The 26,253-nt window shown below is 46.4% G+C and overlaps 2 protein-coding genes across 2 annotated transcripts; both read right to left on the reverse strand.

Moving 5' to 3' along the window:
- Positions 1-469: 469 nt before the first annotated feature.
- Positions 470-3,469, reverse strand: LOC310959351 (uncharacterized protein). Its single transcript, XM_083930657.1, has 2 exons — positions 3,182-3,469; positions 470-2,241 (listed from the first exon to the last, which is right to left on the reverse strand). The coding sequence occupies exons 1-2, from the start codon at positions 3,375-3,377 to the stop codon at positions 758-760; spliced, it is 1,680 nt and encodes a 559-aa protein (XP_083786783.1). The 5' UTR covers positions 3,378-3,469; the 3' UTR covers positions 470-757.
- An 868-nt stretch (positions 3,470-4,337) lies between these two features.
- Positions 4,338-25,723, reverse strand: LOC310959363 (ras-related protein Rab-40C). The gene is made up of 6 exons (XM_083930678.1): positions 24,288-25,723; positions 17,366-17,426; positions 13,220-13,280; positions 13,011-13,088; positions 7,832-8,054; positions 4,338-7,744 (listed from the first exon to the last, which is right to left on the reverse strand). The coding sequence occupies exons 1-6, from the start codon at positions 24,427-24,429 to the stop codon at positions 7,470-7,472; spliced, it is 840 nt and encodes a 279-aa protein (XP_083786804.1). The 5' UTR covers positions 24,430-25,723; the 3' UTR covers positions 4,338-7,469.
- Positions 25,724-26,253: the final 530 nt, after the last annotated feature.

The following is a 26,253-nucleotide window of genomic DNA, read 5'->3' on the forward strand; positions in this document are numbered from 1 at the left end:
TCTTTGTAGTTGTTTTGCGTCTCTTTGTAGTTGTTTTGTGTCTTTGTAGTTGTTGTTTTTTTTTTTTAGTCATTTTGCATCTATTTTTAGTCATTTTGCATCTTTTAGTGCTGTAATTTTTCCCACAGAGTGAACTCGGGAACAATAATTGACAAAGTGACGGTTTATTTAAAACAAGAGTCTCTTGAGGCTTCAAGAGAAAGAGAAACCAAACGTGTGTCGCTGTTTGAATCCACAGGCACGGTGTGACGACACACAAACACACACGACACCGCAGCGTTTCCCGACGGGAGATGGAGCCGACCCACAAACAACAACCTTTAAGGGTCCAACATGGCGGCCGCTCTCCCGCGTTTGGTCACGTGGACTCGATCCTGAACACATTTCACACTTAGACACAAACACACTTTTAAACTGTTACACGTGTACTCAGTGAACAAACGTCACGCACGAGAGGAAACTGGTGCTGAGTTTCAGGAGGAGTTTGGTTGTTTGGGAACGGCTCGACAGGCCGCCACTGCCTAGTTACGGTTGCTAACGTAGGATTGGACGGTGGACATTCTCGGGAGGCAAAGCGACGAGTCAGCGTCATTTTCCCGACTTTTGTAAAGACAAAGAAAAAGTCAAACGTTAAAACGTTTAACAGTTCGACGAACATCATTGAACGACCTGAAAGGATGAAACACAGGAAAACGTCGGCACTTTAAACTCCGGAACATTCACTTGAATCTTTATTTACAGCTCGCCACGCGGACGCTCACTTCTCCGTCGTGTGGCTCTTCATGTGGAGCCGCACGTACGTCTTTCGGTGGAAGCCTTTCCCGCAGACGTCGCAGCGGTGCGGCTTCTCCCCCGTGTGCGTGCTGCTGTGCTGCTTCAGCGTGGAGTGGTCGCTGAAGCAGCGGCCGCAGATGTTGCACAGGTACGGTTTCTCCCCCGTGTGCGTCCGGATGTGCCGCATCATGTTGTGGCGGCAGTTGAAGGACTTGCCGCACTCGCTGCAGAGGAACGGCTTCTCGCCCGTGTGGACCCTCATGTGCATCACCAGGTTGGCCTGGCTGTCGAAGCACTTCCCGCACACTTCGCACACCTTCCCGTTCTTGTGCGTCTTCAGGTGAAGCTTCAGGCTCTCCTGGGTGTCGAAATGCATGCCGCACACGCCGCAGAGGTCCGTGGCGTGACTTTTGGCGTGATTCACCAGCGAAACCGTGGAGTGGAACATTTTCCCGCACACTTCGCAGATGGTCCGAGTCTGGTGCTTCTTCGGAGACGACGCCTTCGTCTTCTTCTCCGCCGCGTCGTCGCCGTCGCCGCCGTCGTTTTCTGCTTCGTGGTCGTCGCCGGCGTCGTCCGGGTCGTGGTTCTTCTTGTGCACGTGGAGCAGCAGGTGGCGTTTGAGCGTGGAGTAGTCGTTGAAGCATTTCCCACAGACGGTGCAGCTGTACGGCCTCTCCCCCGTGTGGATCCGGATGTGCCGCGTCATGTTGTGGCGGCAGTTGAAGGACTTCCCGCACTCGCTGCAGTTGAACGGTTTCTCGCCCGTGTGGATCCTCATGTGCGTCTCCAGGGAGCTGGTGGCGCCGAAACATTTCCCGCACACTTTGCAGATTTCCGCTTTCACGTGCGTCTGCAGGTGAACTCGGAAGGTCCCCTCGGTCTCGAAGCGCTCCCCGCACACGCCGCACACGTCCTTGGGGTGAACCTCCGTGTGATTCACCAAAGACACGGCGGCGTGGAAAGCTTTCCCGCACACTTTGCAGCAGATCCGCGTTTTCTCCTTTTTGCCCGGGTGCAGTTTCGGGGTCGGCGGCGGACGGAGGCCCTTCCTCTTCTTCCACTTGCGGTCGACGTCGCTGTCCTCGCTCTGAGAGCCCGCGCTGTCCCGCCACACGCCTTCGTCGCCGCTGTCGTCGTGCTCGGAGCAGCTGGAGGACGCTTCATCGTCATCGTCCTCCGCCTTCATCGGGTGGCGCTCGGCCGAAGTGCTCGGACGAGGATCTCCGTCTCCTTTGGCGCTCTGATCGTCGGACTGAGGCTGGTTCTTCACGTACGGAGAGGTGAAGATGAACCTGATGGTGTTCCCCTCCTCCTCCTCCTCCTCCTGGATCTTCTCCGTTTTCGGAGCGTCGTGGTCGTCCGGGTCCAGACCCGAGCTCCACCCCGGAGCGCAGCGCTCCTCCTGCGGCGGCTGCTCGGACGGGAAGTCCTCGTCCCAGACGGAGAGAGTGAGCTGGGGCGGCTCTGCAGCAGGAACACGAAGATTTCATTATTCAAACTGAATCAATTCTTCTTCATTTTCTGCAGAAGAAGTTTTAATAATCCAGAGTTTGAGTTTTTGAAACATCTGGAGATTAAAGCAGAACTCTGACAAACGTCCGGGTTTAAGACTCCGACAGGTTTGGACTCAAAGGATTATTTAATCTAAAATATTATTTTAGATGCTGCTGGAAACCAGAAACACGTGTCTCAAAATATTAAGTTATCACCTCAAAATAAAGAGTTATTACCTAAATATAATGTTATAACTTTAAAATATAGATTTATAATATCAAAATAAAGAGTTATTGAGTTATAACCTCAAAATATTAAGTTATAACCTCAAATTATTAAGTTATAACATCAAAATAAAGAGTTATAACATCAAAATATTACGTTTTTTCCTCAAAATGATGAATTAAATCTCAAAACAATGAATTATAGCTAAAAATATAGAGTTATAACCTCAAAATAAAGAATTTTAACTTAAAAAAATTAAGTTTTTACCTCAAAAATAATAAATTATAACCTGAAAACAATAAGTTATAACTTTCAAATAATGAGTTATAAGATGAAAACATTGACACATCTCTGTCTTTGGTGCTCGTGAGCCTCCGTACCCCAGATCATTATTTATTTAAATAATAATAAAAGTGCATTTTAATCTAAATTAAAGCTGTTTGGTGAATCAGCTGTGAGCCGAATACAAAAACACACCTTTAACATCATTAACACGTTTAAAAAAGTCTTTTATTACTTTTATATTTTTACAGAAACACAAACAAACTTTAAATGAGCAGGTTTCCCGGTGGAGTCTGGGCGGGGCCCGGCTAACACCTGGAGCGGGTCTGTTTTCCATCACATTAAATATTATTAAATATTATATATTAAAATAAAATAAACCTGCAGGACTTTAAGGAGTTACCTGCGTCTCTGCTGATGCGTGTCTCGGGCTGCAGGAGCCCCCGCAGCGCCCTCCTCTGCCGCTGGAGCTCCCGCTTGGACAGCAGCAGCTCCTCCTCGTAGCCCGCGATGGTGCTCTGCACCGCGGCGAAGATCTCCTCTGCGGCCGCCGACAGACGCTCGTTCACCAGCGCCCGGAGCAGCTGGATGCTGGACATGACGAGCCGGGTTCGGCGCGTTCACACCGGGGTTTGTACCGGGTTATATGCGGGGTTTGGTGTGAAAAAGGCAGCACGACATGAAGCGCTTCACTGGGGTCAAGTTAGGGTGTGACACTTCCGGGGAGAGCGGGTTCCTTTCAAAATAAAAGATGTTAACTGATTGAAGTGACTTAGTACGGAAGCTCTAAAGGGTCAAACATGCGTTTTATTTCCATTTTTGTTGATTTTGAGTCTTTTTCTGTTGATTTTGTTTTTTTCTGTCGATTTTGAGTCTTTTTCTGTTGATTTTGAGTCTTTTTCTGTTGATTTTGAGTCTTTTTTGTTGATTTTGAGTCTTTTTCTGTTAATTTTGAGTCTTTTTTGTTAATTGAGTCTTTTTCTGTTGATTTTGAGTCTTTTTCTGTTGATTTTGAGTCTTTTTCTATTAATTTTGAGTCTTTTTCTGTTGATTTTGAGTCTTTTTCTGTTGATTTTGTGTTTTTTTTTCTATTAATTTTGTGTCTTTTCTGTTAATTTTGAGTCCTTTTCTGTTGATTTTGAGTCTTTTTTGTTAATTTTGAGTCTTTTTCTGTTGATTTTGAGTCTTTTTTGTTAATTTTGAGTCCTTTTCTGTTGATTTTGAGTCTTTTTTGTTAATTTTGAGTCTTTTTCTGTGAATTTTGAGTCTTTTTCTGTGAATTTTGAGTCTTTTTCTGTTGATTTTGAGTCTTTTTCTGTTGATTTTGAGTCTTTTTCTGTTGATTTTGAGTCTTTTCTGTTGATTTTGAGTTGTAATTGTGATCAGATCCATAATTGTGCGTCTCACAAACACAGAGACGTTTAAAGTGGCGCCGTGTTTCCAGCAGGTGGCGTCCTCCTCACAGGAAACGGCGCCGGCGTCCAAACCCTGAAAAGAAAACAACCAGCGGCGACATCCGGGCGCTGACATTCAATAGTTTTATTGTGAAAAAGTCTCTCTTCATACGCTCGCTTTAAAACTGTACAATCAATAATTTAAAATAAAGGAAAAGGTTCAGACGCACACACACACATTCATGCACGCACACACACTCACACACGCACACACACTCATGCACGCGCACACACACGCATGCACGCACACACACTCACACACACACACGCACACACTCACACGCACACACTCACACACACACACACACACTCATGCACGCACACACACACACTCACACGCACACACTCACACACCAGAATAGTGTTTTTAAGAAACAAACATTGAGGACGAGACACGAACAAAAGCAGAAGGAGAAAAAACACAAGAGCATTAAAAACCCCGCCACAATAAAAGCCTCTTCCTGTTGCACTGGTGGAAATCTTGGAAACGAGCTCGAGTCTCTTTCTGATTTAACAAAATAAGAGCGTCGGCTGTTCATCTTCACCTTAAAGGACCAAACCGCGTGTTTCTGCACTTTTAACCCGTTTACTGCAAATAACCACGGAGAGTTCTGTGTTTATACACACGCAGCTGATGTTTGGTCATTTTGGGTCGTTTTTATTATTAAATCCATAATTTTGAGTCTCTTTCTGTTAATTTTGGGTCGTTTTTGTGATCAAATCCATAATTTTGAGTCTCTTTCTGTTAATTTTGGGTCGTTTTTGTGATCAAATCCATAATTTTGAATCTCTTTCTGTTAATTGTAATTATTATTATGATCAAAATCATAATTTCAAGTATGTTTCAGCTCATTTTGGGTCGTTATTATGATTAAATCCATAATTTTGAGTCTCTTTCTGGTCATTTTGGGTGACATCGCTCGACCTCAGGGACGGGAGCGGACAGACGAGAGAAAAAAGACGAAACACCTGAAGAAGAAGAGGAAAAGGAGCAGCAGCGGATTCTTTGAGAGAGACGACGGATGAGAGAGCATCAGAGGGAGGGACGGGCGCTGATGGAGCCTCCGGAGATCTGAGGAAAGAGCATCTATTATTCAGCAGCTATGAATCATGGGACGGCGTGCGGGGGGCGGGGTGCTGCAGATCAGAGCGAGAGGAGGAGGAGAAGACGACATTCATGCCTGTGCGGTTTGGAGGTTAGAACGCCGCCGCAGGAAGAGATTCAACTCTCCAACAATGTTTACAACTCGCCCGCTCACGTCTGCCGTTTCCCATCGGACTTGAACGCAGCACGGAGCGAGAGCATGATGGGAAACGTCTTAATTTAACAGTTTCACACACACACACACACGCTGACTAAGTGTTCCTCCGCCCTGGCAGCATAAATAAATAAAAAGAACCAAATGTGGATTCATCCGCTGCTGAAAATAGTCCCCAACAAATGCACCAACCTCCTGTTTTTGCCTATTTTTTAGTCATTTTGCATCTTTTTGTGGTGGTTTTGCATCTATTTTTAGTCATTTTGCATCTTTTTGTGGTGGTTTTGCATCTATTTTTAGTCATTTTGCATGTTTTTGTGATGGTTTTGCATCTATTTTTAGCCATTTTGCATCTTTTTGTGCTGGTTTTGCATCTATTTTTAGTCATTTTGCATCTTTTTTTTAGTCATTTTGCATCGTTTTGTGGTGGTTTTACATCTATTTTGTGTTTCTTTCTGATCATTTTGGGTCTATTTGTGGTCATTGTAGGCCTTGAATTCAGTTTGACTTTCTCTTTGGTCATTCTGAATGTGTCCGTGCGTTAACTCTACATCTCTTTGTAGTCTAATTATTGTCAGTTGGGTCCCCCCCACCCCGTCGTCTCAGCTGGAACATCCCGGCTGGATTAAAGTTCACACTAAAGCAGCAGTTTGGGCCTTCAGGTGAATTCTAAGCGGCTGAAAACTGTTTACTGTCAACACTTTCCCCTTCGGTTCGATCCCGTCCAGCTCCTCTGACTGGTTTCTGTTTACACGCGTCACCAGAACGAGCACCACCAGCATCTGCACTTCCCTTCCACCCGGGTCCCTGCTCTCTGCTGCTCCGACACTGAGACGAGGGGATGGAGAACACGTTAGGACATGGGTGTGTGTGTGTGTGTGTGTGTGTGTGTGTAAACAGTGTGTGTATCGGTGAGATTTACTGGTTCTTAAATATGGGAGTTTAGTTAGTGATATTTTAAATTAACGAGAAAGCAGCTCAGATATTCGCTGACATTAAAGTCCTAAATTTATGAAATGAAAAACTCAAATTTTCAGAGATTAAAGTCGCCAATGTATCAGAAATAATCTGGATATTATCCGGGATTAAAGTTGCAAATGTACAAACGAAACCTTGGCTGTTCTCTGCAAACACTTGGAGAAATGTCGTAGATTTAGATTCCATAGTTTTAAGTTTTTGTAGAATAAACGATCAAAGTGTGAAAGTGTTTCACTACTTAAAGCCGTGACTGTGGCGTTTCCACCGAGCTGCAGGACTTTAGTCAGAAACGAGTCCAGTGAGTGAAGAGGTGACGGCTCAGGGTGCAGAGGGAAGTGGATCGTTAGAAACGCAGCGTGTGTTTATGTATGAACCCACGACGCTGCTACGAGAACATCTAGACGCGCCCGCAAATCTGGATCAGACTCCAGGAGGGTCGGGGTTCTCCCGAGGACCTCCGCTCCCACGAAAACACGAACCTTCACTCGTCTCGTCTCCAAGATTTCCCTCCAGCGCGGCGTCGCTGAATCAGGCGGCTCGATAACAAGGACTGACTGGTTACTAGTGTCTCGATCGTGAGCTTATTGGTCATTAAACAGAAAACGACAGACGGACAGAAACGAGAGACGTAAAAGTGAAGAGGTGGTTTCTGCGATGCTCGACGCAACGCGGCGTGCGTCACGTAGAGGAGCTAAATATGTTTCTGTACACGTGGGTGAACCTCCTCTGGAGTCTCTCGCTCACGTCAGCAGGTGGTCGTGGTGAGGATCGGGTCTGTGGCGCCCGGCGCGTATGGAGTCGTCCTCCTCTGATGTCATGAGGCGCCGCTCGAGCTCCTCCCCGCAGCACTCGTCCCCGCTTCCTTCATCCCTGCTCTTCGGCCAGTCAGGTTCGGGGACGCGCTCCTTTCTCCTCCGACTACACTCCGTCCTGTACACTCCCGATCCCGCGCTGCCCGTCGCTCATCGTCTCCCGCGGCGCCCTCTGAGGGAGCCGTCTATTAGGAGATTTTACAGTTGTTGCGGGTGCAGTTCTGCGGCGGGCTCTGCGGCGGACGGATGGATTTGGAGCGCTTCAGGCTGTTGCCCTTGGAGCCGCTGGCCGGGTTGGCCAGCGAGTAGGAGCGTCCGTGCATCATGACGGCGTTCATGCCGTTGGCCATGGAGAAGGACTTGAGGTGGGACTTGATGGCGACGGGCAGCGGCAGCTTGTCGATGAGGTGGACCGGCGTGCACGACACGATGGCTCTGCAGCAGAGGTCCTGGAGGCTGAACACTGCAGAGAGGAGGGGGACAGGTGTTTACAGGCGGGACACGACATTTTAAACGTTATGTTTTGAAACCTTCGTCCTCGTGCGCTCACCTCGGTTGGGCTTCCAGAACTTCTCCATGCCGTGCCGCATCAGGACGATGCGCGACAGCTCCGTGAACGACTCGATGACGTTGAAGTTGCAGAGAGGACTCACCTCGAAGAAGGTCATGCCGTTCTTCTCAGCGTACGCCCGCGCCTGCTCGGTGGGGACCTGCCGTTTGAAGGCCAGGTGGAGGCGGTTGCCGACGAGGATCCGAGGAACGCCCGGAGCATGCTGGGAAAGAAAGAAATCACACAGGAGGACGGGGTTAGCCTTCGTTGGCAGCTGTTGATATTTAACAGTATCTAGGGAGGAAAGACGGAGACGATGTAGAAAGGAAACTCTAAAGGGGCGTTGCGTTCTCCCTTCTTACTCCGCGTTTAGACGAGCGTCTTTGGGGGAAATCTGGGTGCACACGGTGACGCCAAAGGGTGTAAATTGGATGTAGTGTGCACGTCAGGTGTGTAGGTGGAGCTGTGAAGCGCTGCCACACAACAGCACCCAGAGCTGGTGCATGCTGGGAAACATCCTTCTCCTTCTCTCCCTAACAGCGGAGAAGCAGGACGCCGTACAGTGTGACGGGAATCTGCAGCACGGCCTGCAGCCTCCCACCGCCTCGGCTCCACCCAGGACACTCGAACGTCCCACTGATGGAAACAGTCCCACGTGTTTGTTGTTGTTTACCTGAACTCTGCACACGGATGTTACGGAAACACGTACGCCACGAGAGCCAGCGTGAGCAGATCAGAGCTCACTTTAGTGTTTTTACCTTTAAACGCAAACACAATGCTGGAGCAGATCAGAGCTCACTTTAGTGTTTTTACCTTTACACGCAAACACAACGCGTGAGCAGATCAGAGCCCACTTTAGTGTTTTTACCTTTACACGCAAACACAACGCTGGAGCAGGTCAGAGCTCACTTTAGTGTTTTTACCTTTACACACAAACACAACGCTGGAGCAGATCAGAGCTCACTTTAGTGTTTTTACCTTTACACGCAAACACAACGCTGGAGCAGATCAGAGCTCACTTTAGTGTTTTTACCTTTACACGCAAACACAACGCTGGAGCAGATCAGAGCTCACTTTAGTGTTTTTACCTTTACACGCAAACACAACGCTGGAGCAGATCAGAGCTCACTTTAGTGTTTTTACCTTTACACGCAAACACAACGCTGCAGCAGATCAGAGCTCACTTTAGTGTTTTTACCTTTACACGCAAACACAACGCTGGAGCAGATCAGAGCTCACTTTAGTGTTTTTACCTTTACACGCAAACACAACGCTGGAGCAGATCAGAGCTCACTTTAGTGTTTTTACCTTTACACGCAAACACAACGCTGCAGCAGATCAGAGCTCACTTTAGTGTTTTTACCTTTACACGCAAACACAACGCTGGAGCAGATCAGAGCTCACTTTAGTGTTTTTACCTTTACACGCAAACACAACGCTGGAGCAGATCAGAGCTCACTTTAGTATTTTTACCTTTACACGCAAACACAACGCTGGAGCAGATCAGAGCTCACTTTAGTGTTTTTACCTTTACACGCAAACACAACGCTGGAGCCTTTTAACATTTCCACCCTGGAGGGGGATTTACCTTTTTATGTTTTTAAACCCCAAAACTCAGTCATCATCTTAACGAACGGCACATCTGATGAAATATTGTTGTCATTTTCACTCGTGAGCGTCGGTTAAACGGGGCCTAACTCTACAGTGTGGCAGCACTTGAGATAAAAGTGGCAGATGCGTTGACAGGGAACAGAATCAAACTTTCCTAGTGAGCCACAGCCTGTTTCTAAAGACGGGCAGCCTGACGTTGACGCATGAAGCCAAAAAATTAAACTGCAGCATCTAAAAATACGAATGATCGGCTCTACTTCCTCACCGTGTGTCTCATAGAGCCGGCTACTTCCTGTTTAGCACTAAAACCGACTTAAAAGTGGATTAAATGATGTAATCGTGCGTCTCTTCTTGGCTTTCTGAACACGTAAAGCTGAATGGATCAAATTCTGATGTAAACACAAGTCACTTTACAGTTTTACGGATTTGGCGCTCCCAAAAAAACCGTCTCCACAGATTTAAAGACGTCTCTTTCTCCGTGTAAGTCAACGGGAAGAAGCGTTTTTTGTCCAGAGGGCATCACGTGACGGACCTCGAGGATACGCTCTTCAGTCTTATTCTCAAACGTGGCGTCCACGGAGAAACTTTCTGAGGGCCGAGGGTTAAAGTCCAACCCTGAAACGATCGGTAGAAAAGCTCGTGAATAATCGATGGCTGCAGCTCGAGCAGCAGAATCATTTAAGAGTTGACCGCAGTAGAAGAAGCTTCAGAGTCCCTGCAGCGGATCTAAAGCCGCGGACAGAGACTGGAGGGAGCCTGTTATTAATTCAACAGGCTCCAGGAAGCTGCGGCGCGGATCCCGTGCTGCCGACTCAGCCTGGGGTCTAATTCCTCCCCATCTGTTCTGACAAAGTGAATAAAACACGACGGCGACCTCTCTACTCCGCGCTGTCACCGCTCATCAGCCTCATCTCTTCCCCGCCTCCTCCCTGTTGACTCTTCATGCTCGGAGCCTCTGCTGCGAGGTCGACAGCGGCCGCAGCAGTCAGAGTCGCAGTTGCAGCTGCAGTGGTGATGCTGACGGCTCTGTGCTTCACCAGTAAGATCACTGGTTTAAAACACCTGCTCACACATTTGACTCGGTGCGTTGCACGTATTATGTAATGGATTTAGTTTTATATGTGAGTTTAAGTGTATTTGTGTAGATTTTAGTGTTACTTTCTGATTTTATTATGTTTCCAGCGTAAAATCATCCCAGGGTCTTTTTCTGCACTTTAATCATCAATAATCCATGGAGACAGTTTTTATCCTGTAACAACTATTAACAGAGAAATCCAGGAGAGTCGCTAACAGCCGGATGTGGCTAACAGTGATTAGCTCGGGGCAGTAGAGTGAAGGCATTCAAAGGTCTTTTTTAACCACTAATGCTGCTGAAAATAACAGCAAACCTCTGCAGCAGCATGAGAAGAGTCCCTACACACACAACAAAGCACCAATGGGCTCCTTCCACTCTAATGGACTTTACTATGAGAGGAGCTGGTGCAGGGGCCAGTAGGTAAGTCTTTAAAACACTCTTTAATAAACTCTGGCTTCACTAACTACGCTGTTGCTGCTTTGTTGTGTGTGTAGGGACTCTTCTCATGCTGCTGCAGAGGTTTGCTGTTATTTTCAGCAGCATTAGTGGTTAAAAAAGACCTTTGAATGCCTTCACCGTACTGCCCCGAGCTAATCACTGTTAGCCACGTCTCTCTCCTGGATTTCTCCGTTAATAGTTGTTACAGGGTTTCTCAGTTTAATTGATGATTAAAGTGCTGAAAAAGACCCTGGGATGATTTTTTTGCTGTGGAATTTCACTTTAAGTCTCTCTGTTTTAATTAAAGTTGAGATATTTGCTGATAAATAAAAATAAATGCATATTATTATTAAGTTTGCATCACCAAAGGAGAAGAAATATAAAGCCAGTATAGTTGTTTTAACTCTGTATGTATCGTTACGTCTCTAAGTTGTGACGTCGCGCCCTTTCAAAGTAAAATTTCCTGCTCCGAGCCTCGTATGTCTCACGCCGCAGTGTCGTGTTCCTGTAGTTTGGACACGTCGGAGTCAGTTCACCTGTTTCCTGTCGATGAAAAGTGTCTCGCAGAAGAGAGAAGTGACGGTAGAAGCTTCACAGGTTCAGTTATTGTTGTTTGTTTTGTTCTGACGGAGCGTTTGGACCCAGAAAGCGTATTTTGAAAGGGCGTTAGACTTAAAGACTGAGACGTTGAGAAAATCCTGAAACTATGAAATAAATGGAAATATTCCACATGTGAAGCTTGTTCCCTTTCCTTTTGAACGCTTGTAAATCGAGTATTTTTGGATTCTGGACAAAACAAACGACTTAAAGAAGACTGAGCCCTGGAAACACGAAGGGCACTTTACACTTTTTCACATTTCAGAGACTAAACGACAAAAGATCAACTGAAAACAATCGTTTAGCTGCAGCCCGACACGAGTGTGTTCAGGATGAAGTCATCAGAAACACACACACACACACACATAAAGTGCACTTGTCTGTCACCGCGCAGACGTGTCTCCTCCCTCCATCTCCACTTTATTCCTGTCAGACGGCCGCAGCGCGTCTGTGGAGGTGGAGCAGGAAAGGCCCGACTCCAACTTACATTCCACGGGCCAAAAATACCAGCTCACACACGGACATCCTCTCTGTTTCTAAGTCAGCAGGAAGGACACACACACACACACACACACACACACACACACACACACACACACACACACACACACACACACACACACACACACACACACACACACACACACACACACACACACACACACACACACACACACACACACACACACACACACACACACACACACACACACACACACACACACACACACACACACACACACACACTTTGTCCCAGCTGATTGAAAGGAAAGTCTGAAATCAAATCAAACTTCTCTCATTTCTGCAGCTTCTTTCAGTCTGTGAGGATTTCTGAACGTTAAAGACACGTTTGAAAGAATTCAGCGTTTCCCCTCCCGTTACATCAGGGCCCCCAGCCCTCCTTGAATGTTAGGTCGCACGCACACTGTTCCTCCGTACTGTGCCCGGGCAAGTGTCACGGCCAAAGTCTGGTTCCTTTGACCAGTGTGAGTGCAACCGTACCACGTCTAGGAGCGGCACGCTTGCCGTCCACGGCCGTTTGGGAGAGGTGGGCTTTAGTAAAGCACGTTTGCACGTGTACGAGCACAAGTGTGCACACGTGTACGAGCACGAGGACGGACCATGCGCGGACATTTCAAACAGTGGCTGCGATTTACCCATCTTATTTTTTACTGTACATGTACCTGTCTCATTCACTCTGTTTCTATTTTTGCAATCATCACTACCACTCTTATTTTTTACTGTAATGATGTGAATTATTCTTTCCTGATTAATGACATGTGTACGTACATAAGAGCAACATGTATGACTTGTTTTTCTTTAAATGAAAGTGTTTTTAAGGACCTCCAGCACCTGGAGGAACCCTGTATCACAGATCCTGGAGCTGCCTGAACTCCTAACATTGTTAAAACAGTCCTCATCACGCGGATCATCTCCATCTCCATCTCCTGGACTCACCTCATCGATCTCTCTGATCCACCTGTCGATCCCGTCAAATGACCAGCGGTTGGTGATGTCATACACCAGCAGGATCCCCTGAACACACACACACACACACACACACACACGATCAGCAGCGAGTCAAACGTGCCGTCTCTGACAGAAACCTGGACCTTTAGATAAAGTGGAGCAGGTTCACTTCATGCGTGGTGGAGTTGGTTCCTCACCTGAGCCCCGCGGGAGTATGAGCGGAAGATGGTGCAGAACCTCCCCTGACCTGAGGTGTCCCTGTGGACGCAAAGACAGAGGAGGAGTCAGGTGTGTTCAGCTGCCTGGACGTCAAAGCTTCTCTCAGAAACCGTCAGCACTGAGGACAAAAACACCGTCGGTCTCCGGTTTCAGCAGCGGAGATCAAACCTTCACGCATCGACTTTGTTTAGTGAACAAAAACACGACGGGGGAATTTTTGAGGTTGGACACGATGTGAGACAGCAGTCCACGTAGGTAGAGAGAAACAATTTGGACAGAGGAACCTTTTCAGAGTTCTAAGGACCACAAGAACTAGGAACGATCATCTTTCTTTAGCTCATTTTTGAGAGTGGGTACTCTCCGTAGACATACGTAGCGTCTCCGTCAGGTCCGTTCTCTAACTTGATCCAATCGTCCTCGCCTACTGGAGTCTCCATCATGTCAGACTTTGACTCAGCTTCATTTCCTCTTACGAAAAAAGGGCATGTATGTGACGTTGGGGGGAGGGGCGTACGTCCATCTGGCTGACGTTTACCTCCGAGGAGAAGTGAGGGCCAGAGGCTAGCTGTCACTCAAGAGGCCACACCCCTAATTATTCATACACTTTAACCTCCAATAAAATAAAAACTATCCTGGTCCATTTTCCAGTTTGAGTGAAGTCCCGCCTCTTCCTCTACGTAGACAAAATGGCGGTGATTGAGGGCGTTGAGTGTTCAGTGATCCACACTCAACGGTTTGGTCGTTTTTTGCAGTACGTTGCATTTGAGCGACTTCTGGCGTGAACGCTCTTCCACCCTCAGAAAAAGCCAGTTTGAGGGTGGAAGCGCGTGATTTGGGACGCAGCATAAGTCCACCGCTGCATAGGGTTAGCAAAAGGCTAACTTAAATTAGCTGACTCCTTAGGTCTGAGGGCACCTTCCAACTGTTGGTGACATTGTTAAACCTAAGTAGGCGTCGGCTAATTTAACTTTTAATGTTTCTTTGATAACCCTTTGCAGAGGTTGACTTAATGATACGGTCTTATGTTAGCGAGCCTCCGCAGCTCTGGGACTCATGCACGCATATGTCTAAAACGGGGGCTCTCCGGCTTTGCAGGGGATAATTACGCCAAAGACGGACGGGCTGTCTGTCAGTTAGAGAGTTAGAAAGGACCGGACGCCCGGTGTGTAGGTAGAGAGAAACCAGAGAGCACCACAGCAGCTACAAAGCCAAATCTGTGACGTATCAGTGACAAAATCTGTCCACAGACAGAGAAACCAGGCGTTTCTGGAACAGTCTCCAGGACTCGAGGTAAAAAAACCTCCATCACTGTGGTTTCCGCACTCTCGTCTGGATGACTGGGCATTTTCTCTGTCTCTCACGTGATATTGCGGCCTACTTATATAATGCTCATGAATTAATCTTTGCAATATTTATCTCACGCACTCGCTCAGCCAGCCTGCGTGTTGAGTTTTTACAAAGAGAATAAGTTGGAGGTTCACTGAGCCTGACGGATCCTGACAAGTCTCTCCGCGCTCCCGAAGGGTGTGAACGTGGATTTCTAAAACCGGCCTCGGATCTAAGAGAAAGCGTCGTCGTGCATCTCAGGTTGAGGAGCTATTTTTGGTGGAGAGGTTGAAGAACAGAGTGTTTTCAGCTCAGCCAGGTGTGTGTGTGTGTGTGTGTGTGTGTGTGTGTGTGTGTGTGTGTGTGTGTGTGTGTGTGTGTGTGTGTGTTGGTCGTCTCTGGTGCAGTCTAACAGAACGTTATCACATCTTCAGGCAGGTGCATCTTAATCTACTATTGCAGAGGTAAATCACGCTCATGTCTTACTGACGCTGGATAAAACTGAAGATATCATCTTTTTCATAAATCATCTTTAGAAATCAGAGAAACAACTTATTGACTTTGATGCTTTCTTCATGGATAGTTTTCGTTTCATGTCGTTAAAAGGTCAAAGTCTGTCTGACGCGTCCCCCTGGGGTCAGACCGCAACATTTATGTTCACTCGCATGAGACCAAAGATGTAAAAAGAGGGTCAAGTATGAAAAAAGACCATTACGGATCAGGTAATTTAAAGATTGATCAGATTCAGGGCACACTCCCACTGTGCCTCCGTCCCGTGCCCCAGCACGGCTAAAGTCTGGTTCCTTTGCCGTCCACGGCCCGTTTGGGAGAGGTGGGCTTTAGTAAAGCACGTTTGCACGTGTACGAGCACGAGCGTGCGCACGTGTACGAGCACGAGGCCTACGGAGGTTCTGAGGTCATTTCCTGTGCGCCTGTTGGGACGTAGAAAAAAGAAGGAGGGACCATGCGCGGACATTTCAAACAATGGCGGTGAAAGGTTCACGTTGGTGTGATGCGGAGGTGGAGTGTTTACTGCAGATTTGGTCGATGAAAAGATTCAAAAACAGTCGACAAGACGCACAAAAACTCCGAGGTCTACGGAAAGATCTGGAAACAAAGCCACGCATCGCCATGACGTCATCAATGCGTGTGACGTGTGACGGCGTGATGACGTATAGGCAGCAAGAAGCATTCTCCGAGGCCCAGGTAGTGTGAGTACAAACGGGCCTGGAGGGGGGGACAAGGACCCTAAAGCACGGGGCACGGGACGGAACTATTATGTACATTTCAAGAAAAATGTCCAATTTCAAGCATATTCCTCTCCTTGAAAACATTACGGTTAAAATCAAAGTTTGCTCCTTCCTTTGGGATTGACTTTGGTTATCCACTGTAATGGACTTTACTATGAGAGGAGCTGGTAGAGGGGCCAGTAGGTAAGTCTTTAAAACACTCTTTTAATAAACTCTGGCTTCACTAACTACGCTGATGCTGCTTTGTTGTGTGTGTAGGGACTCTTCTCATGCTGCTGCAGAGGTTTGCTGTTATTTTCAGCAGCATTAGTGGTTAAAAAAGACCTTTGAATGCCTTCACCGTGCTGCCCCGAGCTAGTCACTGTTAGCCACGTCCAGCTGTTAGCGTCTCTCCTGGATTTCTACCTTAATAGTTGTTACAGGAAAAAAAACGTTGAAAAAGTGCCATGTGATGATTTGGCGTCTAAAAAACATTTTAAGCCTTTTCCAAACTTTCAAGGCTTTGGAGAAACATTAAATAAACATCAGACACACACAACCTTTGGGTCTTTGCATTGTTCTCTTTGAACCAGAAAAAAAAGCAGAAGAATAGCAGCAGTCGTATCCTTTAAGCTTTTAGTTTCTGAGTTTACCTCGGAGATGAGACACACACACACACACACACACACACACACACACACACACACACACACACACACACACACACACACACACACACACACACACACACACACACACACACACACACACACACACACACACACACACACACACACACACACACACACACACACACACACACACACACACACACACTCACAGATGGCAACAGAGACAGAAATAGAGAGGAAGCAGATGAGGAGTGAGAGGAAAAGACAACACTGAGACAATCAAACAGCAGAGAGACGTGGAGGAGAGCAGCAGAGACGGAGTTAGCAGGAATAAAGCAGATTACGCATCAGAGCTGCCTTTAAACTTCTCCCTCCGCGGGGAGCATGAGGCGTTGCTTCCCCCCCCGAGGAGTTGAATTCCTTGGCCTACTTCCACTGAAGCGGGCCTCGCCCCGCACTGCAGCGAGTCTGAACTGACAAGTACACGCTGCATCTCTACTGATGCAGGGATATTCGTGAGGCGCGGAACAATGTGCGGAGGATACGGACGGGCCCTCGCAGCATCGGCACAAGAGCACACGTACTCACAGCGGGGAAGGTCCGTGTCTAATGCGTCGGTTTAGATTTGATAAAGAAGAGAAAAACAAACACTTGATGCATCTGGAAAGAGGTTTTGTTTCTGCATAAGTGGACAGACTTAGCCCTAACACGCCGCCGTAGTCATGGGGAACATTAAGATCAGATAAAAACTGGTAACTGTGATTGACAGCTCTAATAGCAGAATGATTTACCGCCCAAACACCTCTCACATTTCCTCCTCTGTAAACAAACTCTGCGGGTTCAGATTGAAGAGCGTGTTCCAGAAAAACAGCTCTCTATTGTACGGACGACAACAGGGTGTGTGTTCAGCGGTGTGTGACGTGTGACGTGTGCTCACCAAAGCTCCAGCTTCACTCTCCTCCCGTCCAGAAGGATGGTGGTGGTTTTGTAGTCGATACCTGCACAGAGACGGGGAGAGACAGAGGCTGGGATCAGGCATCAGTCAGGATCACGCTCTGCAAAATCACCTTAAACTGAACATTTACCCACAATGCACCGCAGAGAAGAAGCGTGCATTCATGGGGACACTCTGAACAGAATGTCTGAGTCATGTTCATGTTTATGTTGTTGCTTTCTAAGCGTGACTTTATCCTGACCTGGTAAATAAGCATTAACACCCATGAGTGAGATTCAACAGAATTACATCATAAGATGAATAAATGGATTTGCTCTCCTTTTCTATTTCTTTATTATATTTGACTTTAATTCTAACGCTGCTCGTCAACCAACCAACCAACAGGGCTGGAGCTAATGATTATGTTCTGCACATTATTTTCTTGATTCATCATTTTGTCAATAAAACGTGTGAAGAGAGTGTGAACGTTCCCAGAGCCCAAGGTAAAGTTTTCACACACGGGTCCAAAAAATCCCAGTGCAACCGTACCACGTCTAGGAGCGGCACGCTTGCCGTCCACGGCCCGTTTGGGAGAGGTGGGCTTTAGTAAAGCACGTTTGCACGTGTACGAGCACGAGGCCTACGGCGGTTCTGAGGTCATTTCCTGTGCGCCTGTTGGGACGTAGAAAAAAGAAGGAGGGACCATGCGCGGACATTTCAAACAATGGCGGTGAAAGGTTCACGTTGGTGTGATGCGGAGGTGGAGTGTTTACTGCAGATTTGGTCGATGAAAAGATTCAAAAACAGTCGACAAGACGCACAAAAACTCCGAGGTCTACGGAAAGATCTGGAAACAAAGCCACGCATCGCCATGACGTCATCAATGCGTGTGACGTGTTACGGCGTGATGACGTATAGGCAGCAAGAAGCATTCTCCGAGGCCCAGGTAGTGTGAGTACAAACGGGCCTGGAGGGGGGGACAAGGACCCTAAAGCACGGGGCACGGGACGGAGGCACAGTGGGAGGGCGCCCTTAGCTTCATGAAAAACAAAACAAAAACATGAACACAGTCAGTGGTTGTGGCGGTTGCCATCTCTGTGGTCGTCTGGTCGGTGTCGTGGTTATAACTGATCTCTCTGCTGCGGCCCGTTGTTTGGCTCATTTGTGACAAACCGGTCTGACTGCTGCTCCGGGCCTCAACATGTTCACCTGGTTCTCACTGGTTCTGGTTCACCTGAGGCCAAACAGGTGAACCACTGGGGGATCAGTGTGTGTGTGTGTGTGTGTGTGTGTGTGTGTGTGTGTGTGTGAGCTCCTCTCAGGTGTGTTTATCTTTTTACTCCAGTTTTAAATGCAACCGTGCAGAACTCTGCCCCGACATGCATATATATATATATATATATGTATATATATATACATAACCGGCTAAATGGCTTTTAAAGTGAGCAGCAAGAATAATCAGAATCAGGGCGTCTGACACAAGTTCAGAGCAGATTTGAGTTGCATTCAGACAGTTGATGTGTCTCAAATCACGCACTTCAACCCTCAAACTTGTTTTTTTTTCTGAGGGTGGAAGTTTGTTCACGCTGAACGTCGGTAAAATGCAGTTTTATTGCATTTGTCTGGTCGCGCCCTCGAAAACGGCCAAAGCGTTGAGGGTGGATGGATGAACTCTAAACACCGTCCATCGCCGTCATTTTGCCAAGGAAGGAGCCCATTGGTTCTGTGTTGTGTGTGTAGGGACTCTTCTCATGCTGCTGCAGAGTTTTGCTGTTATTTTCAGCAGCATTAGTGGTTAAAAAAGTGAATGCCTTCACCGTACTGCCCCGAGCTAACCACTGTTAGCCACGTCCGGCTGTTAGCATCTCTCCTGGATTTCTACCTTAACAGCTGAGACACGAAAAAAACGGTCTCGGTTTATCCGATGAATGAAAAACACTTTCACTTTAATGGAAATAAACGGCAGAAAAGGAGGATTGTGGAGATTTGAGGAGGTTTTCTGAAGAAGAGTGTTTTAGGAAAAACAAACAGAAGAAATGAGATTGTGATTTCTTCTTGTGTGTGATTTGAGACACAGCGAGTGTTTTAGCCTCATTAATGCTGCGACAGAAACCTGCGACTGTGCACAAACACCATGTTTAAACAGAATGAACTTAGATTCAAACGTTCGTGTTCAGAGAGAAGCTTTGCAGATTGAAACCCCTGCGTGCAGCCTCAATAAAGCCGGACCCTGACTGATGCTGCTGTCCATCAGATAACACCCGCCTCCGAGGGGCTGAAGACAATATAAATGCAAAAACCCGGCTGTGAAGAAGCTTTTCCAGTGCAGCTGCAGACTCTTAAATCTGGTTTTCATTCAGCACACGACAACAATGGGATATTCCCCCGGGGTCGTGGCGGCACGGCGGCCCTTTGTCTCTCTACAGCAGCAGAGCGGCAGCACATCGACAGCAGTTATCAGAGGCCGCCGGCCGGCCCACAGATAAACCCCCAGACTGTGAAGAGACGCACCTGGCAGGTAAAAGGAAAGCTGAACCGGCTCTAATCCTGTTGAGATGCACACACAGCTAATAATAGATGATTACTTAAACTGTGAGGGAGATCTGATGAGCTCCACGCGGCCGCGTCTTCATTTAAATACGCAGATCTCTCTCTACGTTTACGCCTGGCATCCGTAAAACAAAAAACACTTTTAGTTTGAAAAGCTCCAGGGTTGTGTCTCAGTCTGGACGTTCTCCAGAGCAGCAGGGAGTGAGGAGGAGGAGGAGGGAGGACGGTTAATCCCAGCCCGCTGTTCAAGAAAGCACGGCCGAACCAGCGGCCAAGTGCCTCCACGCCACGCGGCTGACGGAAAGTGAGCTCAATAACGGCGCGCAGTGACAGGAGTGAGTGGATGAAGTGTTACGTTATTAAATGTTCCTCGTTTAGCAGCGGGTTCTACTGACGTCACTACTTCGCTACGGCACAACCCCCCCTCCACGATTTATCGCATTTTTCGGTTTTAGCGATGGGAACTCGCGTATCTCATGACGCCGTTCCATCCTCGAAAATTGGATCAAGCATTGTGCTCACGCATGTTGGATAAAAGAGTCAATATAAGCGTGTTTGGTGGAAGTGTAACTACCTGTGTCACTGTCACAGTCACAAGAGGAGGCGGAATAACCACCAAGCACTCGTAGGAGCATGAACCGGCCACAGTGGATCGATGGTTGGTGAAAGGACCATCATATAAGACTCAGAAGCGTCTCATTCGTCAGTTATTATGGATGCTAGCTCGTTGATTGGCAATGGTACAAAAATGGCCGCCACTCTGCTACGGTGGTTTCAAGTCCCCAGGACGGGCGCTCTCGTCCTATGGCACCATGGGCTAAGCGGCCAAGCGCGGTACTGCAGCAGCCGCCTGTTTTTCGCCCATTCACTCCCACGCATGACTAAAAACAGATGCAAAATGACTAAAAACAGATGCAAAATGACTAAAAACAGATGCAAAATGACTTAAAACAGATGCAAAATGACTTAAAACAGATGCAAAATGACTTAAAACTTAAGCAGAATGAAATCCCCGCCTCAAACGCATCAGCTCATATTTAATTCAGCGCCCTAGCGACGCGGCCGAACATCAGGAGGCTCCCGCGCAGCGCTGAGAACAAACCACGAACAGAGGCGGCAGCATTCAGCGAGACGTCCCAACACCACAGAAGAAATCGATTATCTGGGGAAAACAAAATGGCCCCGGCCCGGAGACGAGTCCCGCACTCGCCCTGATTCAATCAGGTCCGCCTGAGCTCAGCACTTTAGCTGGAGAAGTGGGAGATGATGCTAATTTGGTTAGCCAGCTGCTAGCTGCCAGATGATGCATCCATGTGTGAGCGTGTGGAGACTGAGAGGCTTTTTTTTAAACACGGCCCGGAGCTGAATGTGTGTTTTTTACCTTTAATATTTAATGATGAAGCCGACGGCTGCAGATAAAAGCAGGAACCAGTCAAACGTGCATCCGGCTGCTGGGGAGAGGGTCACGGAGAGGAGGGTCACGGAGAGGAGGGTGAACGCAGCGTTTGAATACTCAGGAGTTTAAAGATGTTTATGATCCAGAAACAACGTCACATCTCTGTTTTTATTGTGGTAGATGGAAGAAGAAGTGTTGCAGTGATGTTGGATAACTCAGAACTCTGTCTCCTCTCTGACCTTTAAACAGATTATTTGTTTTTATGTTAAAGCTCCTGATGAATGTTGTTGTTTTCCTAAACGCAAAATTATTTTTTCACAAACAAAAGTCACAAACTAAATTCGCTGCTCTTTGCTTTAATCTCTGATTTTGTTAAATAATAAAAAATGAAAACCTTACTGAGTCAATCTATTCATTTTTGTTGGTGTTATTCATTTCATTGTTGTTTTATTTATTAATTATGTCACTAATGTGCTGTTTATTGTATACCTTGTATTTTTGTACATTTAAATTATTATAATTAAACTAATTATAAAATAAAACCCTGTTCATTTAAATATCTCAACTTGTTCTCGGCTTCATTAATTATGAATAGATTAATTAAATTTCCCAGAACTCAGAATAAATGACATCTTTTTCCTGAGCAACCATCCAAACTCTCAGATATTCAGTTAATAAATATATATATATTTATTTACATTTATATATATTATCATATCATCAAATATAGCGGACGATACATGGAGAATTTTTGAGCAGGAATTTAAGTGAAAATAAAGAATAAATAAGCAAAAATAACTGCGTATGAGTCAATAGTTGAGAATTTGATTTGATTATTGATTTATGATTTTTATTATGTTCCAGACCCATAAAGACACAATCACTGCTCCACGTCCCCTCTTTAAATATTTAGGCTCCTCCGTAGCGGCTCTGCGCCGCAGGGATGGAAATCAATGGCGAGCAGCTTGCGTCTGCACAAAGCTCCGCGCTGACGCTTCACTCTGCCCTCCATATTTAATGAGCCCTTTGATCCCGCATCAATGAGGACCTCTTGGTCTTCAGAGGGGTTCTGGGACGCCGTGTTCTGGGGGCTCGGCCTTCACCAAACCGCGCATCTTCAGATCCCGAACACACTCATCGGATCCGCGTGGGAACGTTTCCCGGCCCTTTGGGTAGGAAAGGTGTGAAAAAGTGATTCATGACCTCCGACCTTTCTCGTATGTCAGCGCGGAGAAACACAGGTGCGCTGGGAGACTCGCTCCACACACTCCCTGTAGCCGTGCGGCCACAACGCTACGCACACTCCCACTACGCTCCTTTTCTTCTTCTTTGTGGGTTTCTGAACCCTCGTGGCAGCAGCGCGCTAAGCTGCGCTCTGTTGTTGTTGTAATCGTGTCTGTGGTTAAATCTGTGGATAAATCACCGCATCAGCGTCTCTTTCTACTCTAAAGAAGAAAGGTCGTCACAGAAAAGCGTCAGTTCACCAGAGAACGGTCGGAGAAGTTTGAGTTCCTGTCTGTGTGAAGCCTGAGTTCACTCTGCAGCCACGTCTGAGCGGAAAGAGGAGAAATCCTGCTGCTCTGCGTTCATGTTATGATCGTTTGTGTCCAGTTTGTGATGAATAAACTAATGTTTCACAGGAGCTCGGCAGCCTGGGAAAGAAACGAGTGACTGAAGTCATCAGATAAATGCAGATAAAGATGTTTCATTTAAAACACGACACAGTGGGAGTGCGCCCTTTTACTCCGGAGCGATTTTTAATCCCAAAAATACAGTAAATCATTTTTATGCAGCTCAAAGTTATTCAGTTAATAATCAGGGTTTCACTTTTTCCTACGGATCATTTTCCAGGACTTTTGCTGTGACGCCGACAAACACTCAAATGTTCCTCTCTGTGGTTTAAAAGAGGAGAAAACTGTGAAATCATCGCTCACATGCTCAAAGATGATGACACATTTCAGTTTATTCTAATAACAAAGGGACAACAGATGGTTTGGACACGGCTCCGTCTCTTTCTTAGAAAATAAAGATGAGAAGAGGCAGAAAAGCATCTTAGAATAATAATAATAATAATAAAAAGGTTTGTATTGTGACGGTAGTTGTTTCAGAAATGCCTCAGATGTGAGTACACGGATCAGACCTCACGTCATTTACCACAGAAAAGAATCAACTTTACAGAAGCGTCGATCAGATAAAACTCATTTTCCTGATAATTAATGATTAAAACAGCAGCTGACTCATCAAGTTTGACAGCTTCTTCGGGATGGGAGCTCTGACGGACAGACTTTGGTTCATTCTTGGGCCTCGTCCACACGAACACAGCTGTTTTTGAAACCAAACTTTCTGCGAAACCGAACTGCGTCTGCGCGTGCTCCCCACTCCGCCGCAGTGGCTTCTGACCCGGAAATAAAACAAACCAGGAAGCAACGACGCCGAAAACAACAATGATAGTGCGTTCCATTTAAACCCAGGGAGGACTTCACCATGGCAACCAGCATCAGTACCAAGGAGCTACTGGGCCGGGTCTAACCAACCTGGCAACCCCACTGTTGGACTTATACTTTGTTGTTGAGACGACAATCTTGAGACTCTAGATGGAGCTGTTCTGCTCATTCTCCATATTCAACCTTTAACGTTTAAGAAGCTCGACTCTTTCTTTGAAAATGACTCAAACCGATTCATTTATCATCAAAATAGTTGCCGGTTAATTTAATAGTTGACGACTGAGCGATTAATCTTCGCATCTCAGTTATCAGACTAAGAGGTCCTGTAAACTATTGTTTAGCGAGTGACAATGGACAACAAAAGCCTCGCTCTCACATCAGCGCGTCACAGAGCTCTTTGTGTCGTCCACGGTCCCCACGGCCCAACGTGCAGCCCGCATGTTCAAGACTTTTCTGACGGGCGAGCGTGACATAACACACGGAGCTCATCAGCATCACAAGAGGAGCCCGCTGAGCCGAGAGAGAGGTGACTCACCGCTGCTGTAGGCGTACGGGGACTCTGCCGACCCGTCCTGCAGGCTGTCCAGGATCTCTCCTTTGCCCACGTCGCTGTCTCCCACCAGGAGGAACTTGAGCAGGTAGTCGTAGCTTTTCACCGGGCTGCCCTGGCTGCCCATCGTGACACACACACCCCCGCCTGGTGTGTTGTTCTTCTCACTCGACCCAAAACAAAAGGCTTGTTATGCCATGAACCTGCTGAATAGGGGTCCACTCACTTAAAGTCCCTGTGTTTTTTTTTGCCCTGGCAGCTTCGACAGTCTTCCAAAGGGTTAAAATAAAATAAAAATAAAATAATAATAATAAAAATAGGGCTCACAGGAATGTCCCGCTTGGAAAACGAGCCGGGTGCAAAAAGTGTGGTTGTGAAAAACCAAACATCCTTATTGGTAAAAGGGGAAAAATAATAGTGTGGTCATAAAGGTGGAGCTCAGTGTGTTTAAGCAACAAACTGGAGGCTGGAGGCGTATAAATAAACACAATCAGGTCTTTTCTTCCTGCAGCAGCAGCAGCAGTCACACACACACACACACACACACACACACACAGAGACACACACACACACACACACTCTGCTTATGAATCACTTTTTGTGTTTTACTGTTACCTCTTTAGTGCAGTTTTTAGCTTTTTTTTAACCTGTTAAATGTTTTTAACGGTGTTTACAGGATATTATAATATTATTATTATATTTTGCATCTGATTATTTCCTGCTGTAACACTTGATAAGACTGTAAATGTCTTATGTGACACTTCAGTTCCTTCTTCAGCTAAAAAACACAGAATATTTCAAAGGAAAAGGAGGCAATTAAATAATAATAATAATAATAATAATAATATTAAAGAAGAAGAAGAAGAAGTCACTCTGTGAATGTGTTTGCTAGTAATCAAACAAACGACCTACGGTGTCTTTTTGTTCCCATTTAAGAGACTAATCAGGGAACAACAAGCTACTTTAGCTGTTAGCACAGGAGCTAACGTTAGCTTAGCTGCTAGCAGAGATGCTAACGTTGCCAAAGCAGTCATCAGTCACGATAGTTACGAATTTAATAATTAAAAACACGCTGTCACGGGTTATTACAGTGCTCCAGCCACATATACTGTCCCTCTCTATAAGCTCACTTCCCACTGGATGAATAATAATAATAAAAAATAATAAAAATAAAAGAAAACACAGCAGCTAGATGCTAAGGTTAGCTTAGCTCAACTTCAACGGAGAAGGATTCCCCGCAGCTTCGCTGCGTTTACGTCCAGAAAAACAGCGATAAATCCGCGGTTTGGATCCAACGGATGAGGCGGTGTTACTGGTTAAGTCCAGTCCGGGTCTCCGGGGGTGTACTCGGTAATCTCAGGCCGTGATTTCCCCATTTCTCTCCATTATTTTGGGTCATAATCTCGGCAGCAACGGCTCCTCAGCGACCGCTCAACATCAACACTGACGAACGCGCCGCTGACAGATCGACTCCTCTCTCAAGCCCCGCCCCCTCACTCTATTCTCTCACACGATTGGACGCTGTTTTCGCGTCGAATGTCACCCATTGGCTGAGCAAATTTCCCGCTCCTCCCATTCCTCAATCCCCGCCTCCTCACTGTTGTGATTGGACGTGGTTTTCGCGGTGAGTGGAAGCCATTGGCTGAGCGCAAACGTCAATCAAAAGTCCTGCTGTCAACAACACGCAGATGGTGAGAACAACAAAGATGAGCGTCTGAGCCCAGAACAGAGCAGAACAATGGGAAATTATTATAATATTACATTATTATATTATTATATTATTATGGGATGGCGAGGAGAAACTAGGGTGGATTTATTTATTCTGATTATATTTAATAATATATATATATATATATATATATTTAAATTACTGTAACACCAGATAATGTTTGTTTCACATTCAAATTAAATCACATTAAATATAAACACATGAAATCTGCTGAGAAAGAAA

This window comes from Echiichthys vipera (assembly GCF_963691815.1).
Source record: "Echiichthys vipera genome assembly, chromosome: 17".
Taxonomy (NCBI): domain Eukaryota; kingdom Metazoa; phylum Chordata; class Actinopteri; order Perciformes; family Trachinidae; genus Echiichthys; species Echiichthys vipera.

Excerpts from the sequence above, each read along its gene's own strand:
- LOC310959351 (XM_083930657.1), bottom strand. The coding sequence starts at position 3,377 with ATGTCCAGCATCCAGCTGCTCCGGGCGCTGGTGAACGAGCGTCTGTCG. Across the intron at positions 2,242-3,181 it reads ACGCATCAGCAGAGACGCAG|AGCCGCCCCAGCTCACTCTC; the intron begins GTAACTCCTTAA and ends TTCCTGCTGCAG.
- LOC310959363 (XM_083930678.1), bottom strand. The coding sequence starts at position 24,429 with ATGGGCAGCCAGGGCAGCCCGGTGAAAAGCTACGACTACCTGCTCAAG. Across the intron at positions 13,281-17,365 it reads AGAGTGAAGCTGGAGCTTTG|GGACACCTCAGGTCAGGGGA; the intron begins GTGAGCACACGT and ends TTGCGTCCACAG. Across the intron at positions 13,089-13,219 it reads CATACTCCCGCGGGGCTCAG|GGGATCCTGCTGGTGTATGA; the intron begins GTGAGGAACCAA and ends GTGTGTGTTCAG.